General features: G+C 46.6%; 1 protein-coding gene across 1 annotated transcript; it reads right to left on the bottom strand.

The window, feature by feature from the left end:
- Positions 1-2,595: 2,595 nt before the first annotated feature.
- On the bottom strand, positions 2,596-13,416 carry LOC124029867 (serine/threonine-protein kinase LMTK1-like; the record flags this gene model as incomplete). Its single annotated transcript, XM_046341432.1, has 6 exons — positions 13,280-13,416; positions 12,966-13,053; positions 12,037-12,170; positions 6,653-6,737; positions 5,226-5,347; positions 2,596-2,745 (listed from the first exon to the last, which is right to left on the bottom strand). Coding segments are annotated over exons 1-6 (611 nt in total), but the record flags the coding sequence as incomplete, so codon positions are not given.
- Between the last annotated feature and the right edge of the window lie 2,487 nt (positions 13,417-15,903).

The raw sequence follows: 15,903 nt of genomic DNA, 5'->3' as shown, positions 1-15,903 counted from the left end.
AACCCGTATCATCTCCTCTTTAAAGTTCTGGAACTTGTTAGAGCAATCAGCCCTTGCCTCCCAGATAGCTGTGCCCCATTCTCGAGCCCGGCCAGTAAGGAGTGAAATGACGTAAGCAACCCGAGCTCTCTCTCTAGAGTATGTGTTGGGTTGGAGAGAGAACACAATCTCACACTGCGTGAGAAAGGAGCGGCACTCAGTGGGCTGCCCGGAGTAGCAAGGTGGGTTATTAACCCTAGGTTCTGGAGGCTCGGCAGGCCAGGAAGTAACAGGTGGCACGAGACGTAGACTCTGGAACTGTCCAGAGAGGTCGGAAACCTGAGCGGCCAGGTTCTCCACGGCATGGCGAGCAGCAGACAATTCCTGCTCGTGTCTGCCGAGCATGGCTCCTTGGATCTCGACGGCAGTGTAACGAGCGTCTGAAGTCGCTGGGTCCATTCCTTGGTCGGTTCCTTCTGTCATGCAGGTGATAGAGGACCCAAAAGCGACTTAACAGAAACAGAGTTTATTCAAGTCCAAACAGGGAATAACAGAAATCCTCTAGTCTGTAGAGGGGAATAACAAGAGAAGCGGCCACAGACTGCAGGTCGCTTAGGGTAAGCGCAGGCCGTAGTTGACAGAGACACCTGCTCACACGCAGCATCTGATGAAGGCAAAAAACACGACAGGACAGGGCGATACACAATCACAGCAAAAACACGACAGGACAGGGCGAAACGCAATCACAGCATGGTGAATACTAAACAAGGAACCGACGGGACAGGAACGGAACACAAAGGAATAAATAGGGACTCTAATCAGGGGAAAGGATCGGGAACAGGTGTGGGAAGACTAAATGATGATTAGGGGAATAGGAACAGCTGGGAGCAGGAACGGAACGATAGAGAGAAGAGAGAGCGAGAGAGTGAGAGAGGGAGGGGGAGAGAGAGGGATAGAAAGAGGGGGAAAGAACCAAATAAGACCAGCAGAGGGAAACGAATAGAATGGGGAGCACAGGGACAAGACATGATAATAAATGACAAACATGACACCAAGACCAGGGAGCTGTGTAAGGACATCAGGGATAAAATTGTAGACCTGCACAAGGTTGGGATGGGCAACAGGACAATAGGCAAGCAGCTTGGTGAGAAGGCAACAACTGTTGGCACAATTATTAGAAAATGGAAGAAATTCAAGATGACGGTCAATCACCCTCAGTCTGGGGCTCCATGCAAGATCTCACCTCGTGGGCATCAATGATCATGAGGAAGGTGAGGGGATAAGCCCAGAACTACACGACAGGACCTGGTCAATGACCTGAAGAGAGCTGGTACCACAGTCTCAAAGAAAACCATTAGTAACACACTACGCCGTCATGGATTAAAATCCTGCAGCGCACGCAAGGTCCCCCTGCTCAAGCCAGCGCATGTCCAGGCCCGTCTGAAGTTTGCCAATGACCATCTGGATGATCCAGAGGAGGAATGGGAGAAGGTCATGTGGTCTGATGAGACAAAAATAGGGCTTTTTGGTCTAAACTCCACTCGCTGTGTTTGGAGGAAGAAGAAGGATGAGTACAACCCCAAGAACACCATCCCAACCATGAAGCATGGAGGTGGAAACATCATTATTTGGGGATGCTTTTCTGCAAAGGGGACAAGACTACTGCACCGTATTGGGGGAAGGATGGATGGGGCCATGTATCGCGAGATCTTGGCCAACAACCTCCTTGCCTCAGTAAGAGCATTGAAGATGGGTCGTGGCTGGGTCTTCCAGCATGACAACGACCCGAAACACACAGCCAGGGCAACTAAGGAGTGGCTCCGTAAGAAGAATCTCAAGGTCCTGGAGTGGCATAGCCAGTCTCCAGACCTGAACCCAATAGAAAATCTTTGGAGGGAGCTGAAAGTCCGTATTGCCCAGCGACAGTCCCGAAACATGAAGGATCTGGAGAAGGTCTGTATGGAGGAGTGGGCCAAAATCCCTGCTGCAGTGTGTGCAAACCTGGTCAAGAACTACAGGAAACGTATGATCTCTGTTATTGCAAACAAAGTTTTCTGTACCAAATATTAAGTTCTGCTTTTCTGATGTATCAAATACTTATGTCATGCAATAAAATGCAAATTAATGACTTAAAAATCATACAATATGATTTTCTGGATTTTTTTTTAGATTCCGTCTCTCACAGTTGAAGTGTACCTATGATAAAAAATTACAGACCTCTACATGCTTTGTAAGTATGAAAACCTGCAAAATCGGCAGTGTATCAAATACTTGTTCTCCCCACTGTAGGTGTTGTGTACTGTATGTGTGAGATGCCAGAAATATGTATTATATGGTGCTGACCAAATGAGAGACTCATAGCCATTTTAATAAGGTATTGATTACAACCCATGTCAGGAGAAGAAGACTAATGGTTGGTTTGTGCGCCAGTATAAAAGGCATTGATTGGTTGATATGAGGATAGGGAGTACTAATGATTGGTTACAGACCAAAGGATTGTTGTGTATCCTGTGTAGTCGCCCGTGTGCGCATTAGTGCATTTATGCATTTGTGTGTGAATGTGTGCATGCGCGTGTGTGTTTGTGTGTGTGTGTGTATCTGTGTGTGTGTACTCACCAGCGCTCAGCCAGGGGTACTTTGAGCCGGGGCCTGGTTAGTTTGAGCTGCTGTTCCTTCACAGCGTAAGTCAGGACCTGTCTGTCAGTGTAGTGTCTGTACGGCTGGTTCCCCAACTCAAACAACTCCCAGATAGTCACTCCCAGAGACCTAGAACAGAGACAAACCCATAACGTCTTCAGATAGTCACTCCCAGAGACCTAGAACAGAGACAAACCCATAACGTCTTCAGATAGTCACTCCCAGAGACCTAGAACAGAGACAAACCCATAACGTCTTCAGATAGTCACTCCCAGAGACCTAGAACAGAGACAAACCCCATAACGTCTTCAGATAGTCACTCCCAGAGACCTAGAACAGAGACAAACCCAGGAAGTCTTCAGATAGTCACTCCCAGAGACCTAGAACAGAGACAAACCCATAACGTCTTCAGATAGTCACTCCCAGAGACCTAGAACAGAGACAAACCCATAACGTCTTCAGATAGTCACTCCCAGAGACCTAGAACAGAGACAAACCCAGGAAGAAACGTCTTCAGATAGTCACTCCCAGAGACCTAGAACAGAGACAAACCCATAACGTCTTCAGATAGTCACTCCCAGAGACCTAGAACAGAGAAAAAAAACCATAACGTCTTCAGATAGTCACTCCCAGAGACCTAGAACAGAGACAAACCCAGGAAGTCTTCAGATAGTCACTCCCAGAGACCTAGAACAGAGACAAACCTATGAAGTAACGTCTTCAGATAGTCACTCCCAGAGACCTAGAACAGAGACAAACCCAGGAAGTCTTCAGATAGTCACTCCCAGAGACCTAGAACAGAGACAAACCCATAACGTCTTCAGATAGTCACTCCCAGAGACCTAGAACAGAGACAAACCCAGGAAGTCTTCAGATAGTCACTCCCAGAGACCTAGAACAGAGACAAACCCATAACGTCTTCAGATAGTCACTCCCAGAGACCTAGAACAGAGACAAACCCATAACGTCTTCAGATAGTCACTCCCAGAGACCTAGAACAGAGACAAACCCATAACGTCTTCAGATAGTCACTCCCAGAGACCTAGAACAGAGACAAACCCATAACGTCTTCAGATAGTCACTCCCAGAGACCTAGAACAGAGACAAACCCAGGAAGTCTTCAGATAGTCACTCCCAGAGACCTAGAACAGAGACAAACCCATAACGTCTTCAGATAGTCACTCCCAGAGACCTAGAACAGAGACAAACCCATAACGTCTTCAGATAGTCACTCCCAGAGACCTAGAACAGAGACAAACCCAGGAAGAAACGTCTTCAGATAGTCACTCCCAGAGACCTAGAACAGAGACAAACCCATAACGTCTTCAGATAGTCACTCCCAGAGACCTAGAACAGAGAAAAAAACCATAACGTCTTCAGATAGTCACTCCCAGAGACCTAGAACAGAGACAAACCCAGGAAGTCTTCAGATAGTCACTCCCAGAGACCTAGAACAGAGACAAACCTATGAAGTAACGTCTTCAGATAGTCACTCCCAGAGACCTAGAACAGAGACAAACCCAGGAAGTCTTCAGATAGTCACTCCCAGAGACCTAGAACAGAGACAAACCCATAACGTCTTCAGATAGTCACTCCCAGAGACCTAGAACAGAGACAAACCCAGGAAGTCTTCAGATAGTCACTCCCAGAGACCTAGAACAGAGACAAACCCATAACGTCTTCAGATAGTCACTCCCAGAGACCTAGAACAGAGACAAACCCATAACGTCTTCAGATAGTCACTCCCAGAGACCTAGAACAGAGACAAACCCATAACGTCTTCAGATAGTCACTCCCAGAGACCTAGAACAGAGACAAACCCATAACGTCTTCAGATAGTCACTCCCAGAGACCTAGAACAGAGACAAACCCAGGAAGTCTTCAGATAGTCACTCCCAGAGACCTAGAACAGAGACAAACCCAGGAAGTAACGTCTTCAAATGAGGAACTTCATAGGTGACCATGTGGCCTGACTAGGAAAAACTCTGGACACCAGACCCCAGGGTTTCTCTTAGGCAGGGAAAACACAGAGCTCTATTCAATAGAGGTTCGATTAGTTGTAGCAGGCTTTAATTAGCCTTTATTTAGTCTCAGTGTGTTTGTGTTGTCATGACAACTGCTCGTCACTCATTGTCATGTCACATCTGGATTGACAATGAGCTATCGAGTTGGAAAGAGCACAAACTGATCTGGGACCAGGCTAGGTTTGGTTGAAGAGTTGTATCAATAACACCATAAGTCAAATCTGGGATCAGGCTAGCTGTGGTTGAAGAGTTGTATCAATAACACCATAAGTCAAATCTGGGACCAGGCTAGCTGTGGTTGAAGAGCTGTATCAATAACACCATAAGTCAAATCTGGGATCAGGCTAGCTGTGGTTGAAGAGTTGTATCAATAACACCATAAGTCAAATCTGGGATCAGGCTAGCTGTGGTTGAAGAGTTGTATCAATAACACCATAAGTCAAATCTGGGATCAGGCTAGCTGTGGTTGAAGAGCTGTGTCGTTGACCTTAACAATAACACCATAGGGGCTGAGTCAACCATAGTGTATGGTGCTGACACCATTCACTCCTACACCCTTGAACCCCTGACCCCTCCCCTGCTCACCAGACGTTGCTGTCCTTAGTCTGGTCCACCACTAGTAGGTTACCATGCACCTCGTCTATGAGCTCTGGGGCGATCCAACGCAGCGGCACCCAGATCTGGTCTGGAGTCACAAAGTAGTCATCCTACAGAGTAGAATAGAGCAGAATCATTAGATGGAAATACTACTTTATTGTCTGTCTGTTACAATGGAAACTATTCTTCTGTCCCACCCACTATTCAGTATGTAGAAATATACATCATACAATATAACCAAGACTGGTTAATTACTGTAGATTCACCAAGACTGGTTAATTACTGTAGATTCACCAAGACTGGTTAATTACTGTAGATTCACCAAGACTGGTTTATTACTGTAGATTCACCAAGACTGGTTTATTACTGTAGATTCACCAAGACTGGTTTATTACTGTAGATTCACCAAGACTGGTTAATTACTGTAGATTCACCAAGACTGGTTAATTACTGTAGATTCACCAAGACTGGTTAATTACTGTAGATTCACCAAGACTGGTTAATTACTGTAGATTCACCAAGACTGGTTAATTACTGTAGATTCACCAAGACTGGTTAATTACTGTAGATTCACCAAGACTGGTTAATTACTGTAGATTCACCAAGACTGGTTAATTACTGTAGATTCACCAAGACTGGTTAATTACTGTAGATTCACCAAGACTGGTTAATTACTGTAGATTCACCAAGACTGGTTAATTACTGTAGATTCACCAAGACTGGTTAATTACTGTAGATTCACCAAGACTGGTTAATTACTGTAGATTCACCAAGACTGGTTAATTACTGTAGATTCACCAAGACTGGTTTATTACTGTAGACTAACCAAGACTGGTTTATTACTGTAGATTCACCAAGACTGGTTTATTACTGTAGACTAACCAAGACTGGTTAATTACTGTAGATTCACCAAGACTGGTTAATTACTGTAGATTCACCAAGACTGGTTTATTACTGTAGACTCACCAAGACTGGTTTATTACTGTAGATTCACCAAGACTGGTTTATTACTGTAGACTAACCAAGACTGGTTAATTACTGTAGATTCACCAAGACTGGTTAATTACTGTAGATTCACCAAGACTGGTTTATTACTGTAGACTCACCAAGACTGGTTTATTACTGTAGATTCAACAAGACTGGTTTATTACTGTAGACTCACCAAGACTGGTTTATTACTGTAGACTCATCAAGACTGGTTTATTACTGTAGATTCACCAAGACTGGTTTATTACTGTAGATTCACCAAGACTGGTTTATTACTGTAGATTCACCAAGAACCGGTTTATTACTGTAGACTCATCAAGACTGGTTTATTACTGTAGATTCACCAAGACTGGTTTATTACTGTAGATTCACCAAGACTGGTTTATTACTGTAGATTCACCAAGACTGGTTTATTACTGTAGACTCACCTTGTATCTGCTGTGTGAGAGGCCATAGTCTCCTATCTTTACTGTCCTCTCTGAGGTCAGAAGGCAGTTCCTTAAGGCCAGGTCACTGTAAAGAGGAGAGGGAGGAACAGTTCATCACATTGTTACATTATAGCCATTTAGCAGACGCTGTTATCCAGAGAGACTTACAGCAGCATTTAGGGTTAAGTACCTTGCTCAAGGGCACATCGTCAGATTTTTCACCTAGTCTGCTCAGAGATTCAAACCAGCAACCTTTCAGTTACTGGCGCAACGCTCTTAACCGCTAGGCTACCTGCCACCCAGTCACTAGACCAGACTAAACCATATGTAATCCTCTGACTGCAGTAATATCGTATCACAATAAACCATTCAATCATTGTTATTGAATGTATTGTACCACAGGAAAACATGATGCTTCACAACATTTACCGCGCAATAGCATAAAGTACGGGTGTAATTCACTGGTATGACTGCACAAGTAGCTACGTGGATTTCTCATTTTTCTCTGTAGCTATTTCTGACTACTACACAGGCAGCGAGATTTTGTTGATCTTAACTCTACCTATCATCAGCTCCTCAGCACATGATTGGCTGCTACCATGGTAACAAGGAGAGAGGGGTTCCCCGGCAACAAAATCACTGATGCTGGAGTTGGTGAGAGTCACTCAGGCAGCACCAGGATGTTGTTACCGGGACAGACCAGCAGGCGGAGCCAGAGCAACACAGCTTCAGTCATATCCTTACATATTTCCATATTTTATTTGAACATTTATTTAAACAGGTAAGGTAATTAGGAACAGATTGTGATGTATATAATATCCTCAATATCATGTTAATTTGGAGACAGACCAGCTGCACAGTCCCAGTTGTATCTAGGGTGGGATGTGTCAGAGTGAGACCAGATCCTTCAACATCCTCCAGATCATACCGATTCAGTTCCCTCTATCGGTTTTATGTCCTTACAACATGTATGTTACCGTACATACAGTGTATATATCATTACTCTTCACTACAACATGTATGTTACCATACATACAGTGTATCTATCATTACTCTTCACTACAACATGTATGTTACCATACATACAGTGTATATATCATTACTCTTCACTACAACATGTATGTTACCATACATACAGTGTATATATCATTACTCTTCACTACAACATGTATGTTACCATACATGCAGTGTATATATCATTACTCTTCACTACAACATGTATGTTACCGTACATACAGTGTATATATCATTACTCTTCCCTACAACATGTATGTTACCATACATACAGTGTATATATCATTACTCTTCACTACAACATGTATGTTACCATACATACAGTGTATATATCATTACTCTTCACTACAACATGTATGTTACCATACATACAGTGTATATATCATTACTCTTCACTACAACATGTATGTGTCATGTTTTGTCATATATTGTCTTGTCATTATGCTTTCCCTTCTGTTCGTTTCCCCCTGCTGGTCTTATTAGGTTCGTTCCCTCTTTCTATCCCTCTCTCTCCCCCTCCCTCTCTCACTCTCTCGCTCTCTCTTCTCTCTATCGTTCCGTTCCTGCTCCCAGCTGTTCCTATTCCCCTAATCAATCATTTAGTCTTCCCACACCTGTTCCCGATCCTTTCCCCTGATTAGAGTCCCTATTTCTTCCTTTGTTTTCCGTTCCTGTCCTGTCGGATCCTTGTATGTATTGGTCACCGTGCTGTGTTTGTGTTTCGCCCAGTCGTGTCGTGTTTCCCTCAGATGCTGCGTGGTGAGCAGGTGTCTGAGGCTGCTAGGTTCAAGTGCCTTCCCGAGGCTACCTGCTGTTCAAGATCGAGTCTCCAGTCGGTTCTCGTCATTACGAGTGGAAGTTGTGTTTTTGATTGTATTTTACTTTACTGGATTAAAGACTCTGTTTTCGCCAAGTCGCTTTTGGGTCCTCATTCACCTGCATAACAGAAGGATCCGACCAAGAATGGACCCAGCGACTATGGATTCTCTCTACTCTACTCTCGAGTTCCAGGGAGCGATGCTCGGCAGACACGAGCAGGAATTGTCTGCTGCTCGACATGCCGTTGAGACCCTGGCCGCTCAGGTCTCCGACCTCTCAAGACAGTATCAGAGTCTTCGTCTCGTGTCACCAGCTACTTCCGGTTCTTCCGAGCCTCCGGAACCTAGGGTTAATAACCCACCTTGTTATTCTGGGCAGCCCACTGAGTGCCGCTCCTTTCTCACCCAGTGTGATATCGTGTTCTCTCTCCAACCCAACACATACTCAAGAGAGAGAGCTCGGATTGCCTACGTCATATCACTCCTTACTGGTCGGGCTCGGCAGTGGGGCACAGCTATCTGGGAGGCAAGCGCTGAGTGTACTAACAATTATCTGAACTTTAAAGAGGAGATGATAAGGGTTTTTGATCGCTCAGTTTTTGGGAAAGAAGCTTCCTGGTCCCTGTCTTCCCTATGTCAAGGTAATCGATCCATAACGGATTACTCAATAGAGTTTCGCACTCTTGCTGCCTCCAGTAACTGGAACGAGCAGGCGTTGCTCGCTCGTTTTCTGGAGGGACTCCACGCTAAGGTTAAGGATGAGATTCTCTCTCGGGAGGTTCCATCCAGCGTGGATTCTTTGATTGAACTCGCTATTCGCATTGAACGACGGGTAGATCTTCGTCACCGAGCTCATAGAAGAGAGCTCGCGTTAACTGTGTCTCCCCTCTCTCCGACACTACCGTCTTTCCCCACTGACTCAGGTGTTGAGCCCATGCAGCTGGGGGGTATTCGCATCTCGACTAAGGAGAGGGAACGGAGAATCACCAACCGCCTCTGTCTCTATTGCGGTTCCGCTGGTCATTTTGTCATTTCATGTCCAGTTAAAGGCCAGAGCTCATCAGTAAGCGGAGGGCGACTGATAAGCGCTACTAGACGGTCCTCTCCGTCAAGTACATGTACTACTTTACCGGTCCATCTACGCTGGACCGGATCGGCAGCATCCTGCAGTGCATTAATAGACTCTGGGGCAGAGGGCTGTTTTATGGACGAAGCCTGGGCGCGGGAACATGACATTCCTCTCAGACAGTTAGGGAGCCCACGGTCATGTTTGCCTTGGATGGTAGTCCTCTCCCCAGTATATTATATGAAACACTACCTTTAACCCTCACTGTATCTGGTAACCATAGTGAGACCATTTCTTTTTTGATTTTTTGTTCACCTTTTACACCTGTTGTTTTGGGTCATCCCTGGCTAGTGTGTCATAATCCTTCTTTTGATTGGTCTAGTGGTTCTGTCCTTTCCTGGAGCGTTTCTTGTCATGTGAAGTGTTTAATGTCTGCTATTTCTCCTGTTTGTTCTGTCCCCTCTTCTCAGGAGGAACCTGGTGATTTGACAGGAGTGCCGGAGGAATATCATGGTCTGCGCACGGTCTTCAGTCGGTCCAGAACCAACTCCCTTCCTCCTCACCGGTCGTATGATTGTTGTTCTGATCTCTTTAAGAAGCGTTTTGCTTCCGCTCCTATCCTTGTTGCACCTGACGTCACTAAACAGTTTTTTGTTGAGGTTGACGCGTCGGGGTGGGCGTGGGAGCCATTCTGTCCCAGCGCTCCGATACTGACGATGGGGTCCACCCTTGTGCGTATTTTTCTGCTTCTGCTCCTGGTCTTGCTGGGTCTCAGTCTGTTCCCTGCCATCGCATCTCTCCTGTTCTTGTTCCTGCCCTTGCTGTGTCTCAGTCTGTCCCTAGTTGTTACTCTCCTGGCCTGTGTGGTCCTGTTTGCTCTAAAGTTTTCAGTTCTCTACCCGTGTCTCATTTTTTTTTAGAGTAGTACCCTAGTTTCCCTTTTTTTTTTTTTCGTTTTTCCGTTACGGTCCTGAGGAGAGGAGTTGGGTTCTTTCTCGGGACGTGCTGGACCGTTTGATCTATGATTTCCTCCGTTGCCGCCAGTGTTCCTCCTCGAGAGCGCCAGGAGGCGCTCGGTGAGTGGGGGGGTACTGTCATGTTTTGTCATATATTGTCTTGTCATTATGCTTTCCCTTCTGTTCGTTTCCCCCTGCTGGTCTTATTAGGTTCGTTCCCTCTTTCTATCCCTCTCTCTCCCCCTCCCTCTCTCACTCTCTCGCTCTCTCTTCTCTCTATCGTTCCGTTCCTGCTCCCAGCTGTTCCTATTCCCCTAATCAATCATTTAGTCTTCCCACACCTGTTCCCGATCCTTTCCCCTGATTAGAGTCCCTATTTCTTCCTTTGTTTTCCGTTCCTGTCCTGTCGGATCCTTGTATGTATTGGTCACCGTGCTGTGTTTGTGTTTCGCCCAGTCGTGTCGTGTTTCCCTCAGATGCTGCGTGGTGAGCAGGTGTCTGAGGCTGCTAGGTTCAAGTGCCTTCCCGAGGCTACCTGCTGTTCAAGATCGAGTCTCCAGTCGGTTCTCGTCATTACGAGTGGAAGTTGTGTTTTTTGATTGTATTTTACTTTACTGGATTAAAGACTCTGTTTTCGCCAAGTCGCTTTTGGGTCCTCATTCACCTGCATAACAGTATGTTACCATACATACAGTGTATATATCATTACTCTTCACTACAACATGTATGTTACCATACATACAGTGTATATATCATTACTCTTCACTACAACATGTATGTTACCATACATACAGTGTATATATCATTACTCTTCACTACAACATGTATGTTACCGTACATACAGTGTATATATCATTACTCTTCCCTACAACATGTATGTTACCATACATACAGTGTATATATCATTACTCTTCACTACAACATATCAGAAACATATTGCTCTGGAATGATTGATATGTTCTAGGACTTTCATTAGGACTCGAGTTCGTAAGGAAGTTGTGTTTGTGCAGGTGTCCACTAACCCACCTGTGAATGAAGTTGTGTTTGTGAAGGTGTCCACTAACCCACCTGTGAATGAAGTTGTGTTTGTGAAGGTGTCCACTAACCCACCTGTGAATGAAGTTGTGTTTGTGAAGGTGTCCACTAACCCACCTGTGAATGAAGTTGTGTTTGTGAAGGTGTCCACTAACCCACCTGTGAATGAAGTTGTGTTTGTGAAGGTGTCCACTAACCCACCTGTGAATGAAGTTGTGTTTGTGCAGGTGTCCACTAACCCACCTGTGAATGAAGTTGTGTTTGTGAAGGTGTCCACTAACCCACCTGTGAATGAAGTTGTGTTTGTGAAGGTGTCCACTAACCCACCTGTGAATGAAGTTGTGTTTGTGAAGGTGTCCACTAACCCACCTGTGAATGAAGTTGTGTTTGTGAAGGTGTCCACTAACCCACCTGTGAATGAAGTTGTGTTTGTGAAGGTGTCCACTAACCCACCTGTGAATGAAGTTGTGTTTGTGCAGGTGTCCACTAACCCACCTGTGAATGAAGTTGTGTTTGTGCAGGTGCAGCAGGCCCGAGGCGATCTCGCACGCCATTCGCTGGAGGGTCAGGGGATCAGGGGTCACGGAGTCAGCCGCCCGACAGCTGCGCAGGTAACTCTTCAGGTCGCCCTGATGACCAGGACAGGAAGTGATGTCATAAAACGATTTGGCACTCTATATCACCACATTCCCCAGTGCACTATATAGCGAACATGGTCAAAAGTAGTGCAGTGGATGTGAATATAGGATGCCATTTGGGACATCCCAACCTTTCTGTTAGCAGTATGATGGAAACTCTACTCTGTAAGGTGTTAGCAGTATGGTGGAAACTCTGATCTGTAAGGTGTTAGCAGTATGGTGGAAACTCTACTCTGTAAGGTGTTAGCAGTATGGTGGAAACTCTACTCTGTAAGGTGTTAGCAGTATGGTGGAAACTCTACTCTGTAAGGTGTTAGCAGTATGGTGGAAACTCTACTCTGTAAGGTGTTAGCAGTATGGTGGAAACTCTACTCTGTAAGGTGTTAGCAGTATGGTGGAAGCTCAGACCCTTCTGCAAACCCAGAGGAAAGGGTAGAGAGCAGATTGTCCCTGGCTGTAACAGTACTGTATTCCACCAACAGGGGGAGCAAGTATCCATCTCACTAGATAACTCCATATAGAAGGTGGTTGTGACCTCTGAGATAGGGGTTAGGGTTTAGGGGTTTAGGGGGCTAGGGGGTTAGGGGTTAGGGTTTAGGGGTTAGGTGGCTAGGGGGTTAGGGGAGGTTTCTCTCACCAGAGGACAGAACTCCATGACCAGTAGATACGGTGTAACCTCTGAGATAGGGTTTAGGGGGCTAGGGGGTTAGGGGTTAGGGGGCTAGGGGGTTAGGGGTTAGGGTTTAGGGGTTAGGGGGTCAGGGGGTTAGGGGAGGTTTCTCTCACCAGAGGACAGAACTCCATGACCAGTAGATAAGGTGTGACCTCTGAGCACTGTGCCAGGCACTGCAGGAGGGCTGGGTTCTGGAGGGCACTGGGGGAAGGGGGAGGTAGAGGAGATGGGTCATAGTTCAACAGTCACATTTACTGTCATAGTTTATAGTGAACATACAGTCAGAACACATGGAAAGAGGTAGCAGGATAACCATATATAGGCATTCATTCATTCATTCACCAATTGATTGATTAATTAATTAATTGTACTGGATGCAAAGGGTGGGGTATACAGGGTATGGGATCCATATTGTTGTAGTTCTGACCGGTATGGCTGTGCCTCTTCCAGGAAGTGCATCTGGTCCTGGACACTGGCACTGGCCTTCAGCTCCTTGACCACCACCTGGGTGGTGCTGAGACCTGCATTCACCTCCCCCAAGAGAACCTATACAGGACCCACAGAGACACAGACACACACACACACACACACACACACACACACACACACACACACACACACACACACACACACACACACACACACACACACACACACACACACACACACACACACACACACACACACACACACACACACACACACACATAAACATGTACAGTAGTTAACATGGTAAAGACAGGGGGCAATGGAGAGACAGAGACAGACAGAGAGAGAGACAGGGAGAGAGGGAGACAGAAAGACAAAGAGAAAGACAGGGAGAGACAGAGGGAGAGACAGAGGGAGAGACAGAGAGAGAGACAGAGAGAAAGACAGAGAGAAAGACAGAGAGAAAGACAGAGAGAAAGACAGGGGGAGACAGAGGGAGAGACAGAGGGAGAGACAGAGAGAGACAGAGGGAGAGACAGAGAGAGACAGAGGGAGAGACAGAGGGAGAGACAGAGAGAGAGACAGGGAGAGACAGAGAGAGATACAGAGAGAAAGACAGAGAGAAAGACAGAGAGAAAGACAGAGAGAAAGACAGGGGGAGACAGAGGGAGAGACAGAGGGAGAGACAGAGGGAGAGACAGAGGGAGAGACAGGGAGAGACAGAGGGAGAGACAGAGGGAGACAGAGGGAGAGAGAGAGACAGGGAGAGACAGGGAGAGACAGAGAGAGAGGGAGACAGAAAGACAAAGAGAAAGACAGGGAGAGACAGAGGGAGAGACAGAGGGAGAGACAGGGAGAGACAGAGAGAGAGACAGAGAGAGAGACAGAGAGAAAGACAGGGAGAAAGACAGAGAGAAAGACAGGGGGAGACAGAGGGAGAGACAGAGAGAGAGACAGAGAGAGAGACAGGGAGAGACAGAGAGAGAGACAGAGGGAGAGACAGAGGGAGAGACAGAGAGAGAGACAGGGAGAGACAGAGAGAGAGACAGAGGGAGAGACAGAGGGAGAGACAGAGGGAGAGACAGAGGGAGAGACAGAGGGAGAGACAGAGAGAGAGACAGGGAGAGACAGAGGGAGAGACAGAGGGAGAGACAGAGGGAGAGACAGAGAGAGAGACAGAGGGAGAGACAGAGGGAGAGACAGAGGGAGAGACAGAGGGAGAGACAGAGAGAGAGACAGAGAGAGAGACAGAGAGAGAGACAGAGAGAGAGACAGAGGGAGAGACAGAGGGAGAGACAGAGGGAGAGACAGAGAGAGAGACAGAGAGACAGAGGGACAGACAGAGGGAGAGACAGAGGGAGAGACAGAGGGAGAGACAGAGGGAGAGACAGAGGGAGAGACAGGGAGAGACAGAGAGAGAGACAGAAGGGAGAGACAGAGGGAGAGACAGGGAGAGACAGAGAGAGAGACAGAGGGAGAGACAGAGGGAGAGACAGAGGGAGAGACAGAGGGAGAGACAGAGGGAGAGACAGAGAGAGAGACAGGGAGAGACAGAGAGAGAGACAGAGGGAGAGACAGAGGGAGAGACAGAGAGAGAGACAGAGAGAGAGACAGGGAGAGACAGAGAGAGAGACAGAGGGAGAGACAGAGGGAGAGACAGAGGGAGAGACAGAGGGAGAGACAGAGAGAGAGACAGAGAGAGAGACAGAGGGAGAGACAGAGAGAGAGACAGAGAGAGAGACAGAGGGAGAGACAGAGAGAGAGACAGAGAGAGAGACAGAGAGAGAGACAGAGGGAGAGACAGAGAGAGAGACAGAGAGAGAGACAGAGAGAGAGACAGGGAGAGAGACAGAGAGAGAGAGACAGAGGGAGAGACAGAGGGAGAGACAGAGGGAGAGACAGAGGGAGAGACAGAGGGAGAGACAGGGAGAGACAGAGAGAGAGACAGAGGGAGAGACAGAGGGAGAGACAGAGAGAGACAGAGAGAGAGACAGAGAGAGAGACAGGGAGAGAGACAGAGAGAGAGAGACAGAGGGAGAGACAGAGGGAGAGACAGAGAGAGAGACAGAGAGAGAGACAGAGGGAGAGACAGAGGGAGAGACAGAGGGAGAGACAGAGAGAAGAGCAAAACGTACAGTTCAGCACTAAACTAAAAAGCTTTGGAAGCAATGCAGATGGAATGGAATTCAGTGGGACATGTAGATAGTCCCAGCTCTCAGACAGACAAGGCTGTAGGTCAGCTTGTAGCGCTAATAAGATCAACACCACATTACACACACATTCCACACACACTACCTCACAGCACACTCCAAGGGTTTGTCTCCAATGGCACCCTATCCTCTATATAGTGCACTACGTTTGACCAGGGCCCATAAGGCTTTGGCCCATAGTGCACTATATAGGGAATATGGTGCCATTTGGGATGTTGACAGTAACATGGAGGAAAGCAGGAAGAGAGAGGATATAGGGAAAGACTGTCTATATCCAAACCAGGCTGCTGTTTTGTCCCAATCTTTACCCTTATTCTCGCTAAAGTGTACACTCATTCTCTCACTCTCTCACCCTCAGAACATTTTACATTGCCATTTTTTGTCATTTAGCAGATGATCTTATCCAGATCGA

The sequence above is a fragment of the Oncorhynchus gorbuscha genome, unplaced genomic scaffold (assembly GCF_021184085.1).
Source record: "Oncorhynchus gorbuscha isolate QuinsamMale2020 ecotype Even-year unplaced genomic scaffold, OgorEven_v1.0 Un_scaffold_7994, whole genome shotgun sequence".
NCBI lineage: Eukaryota > Metazoa > Chordata > Actinopteri > Salmoniformes > Salmonidae > Oncorhynchus > Oncorhynchus gorbuscha.
The sequence above is the reverse complement of the archived record's forward strand: the minus strand, read 5'-3'. Positions and strand labels throughout refer to the sequence as shown.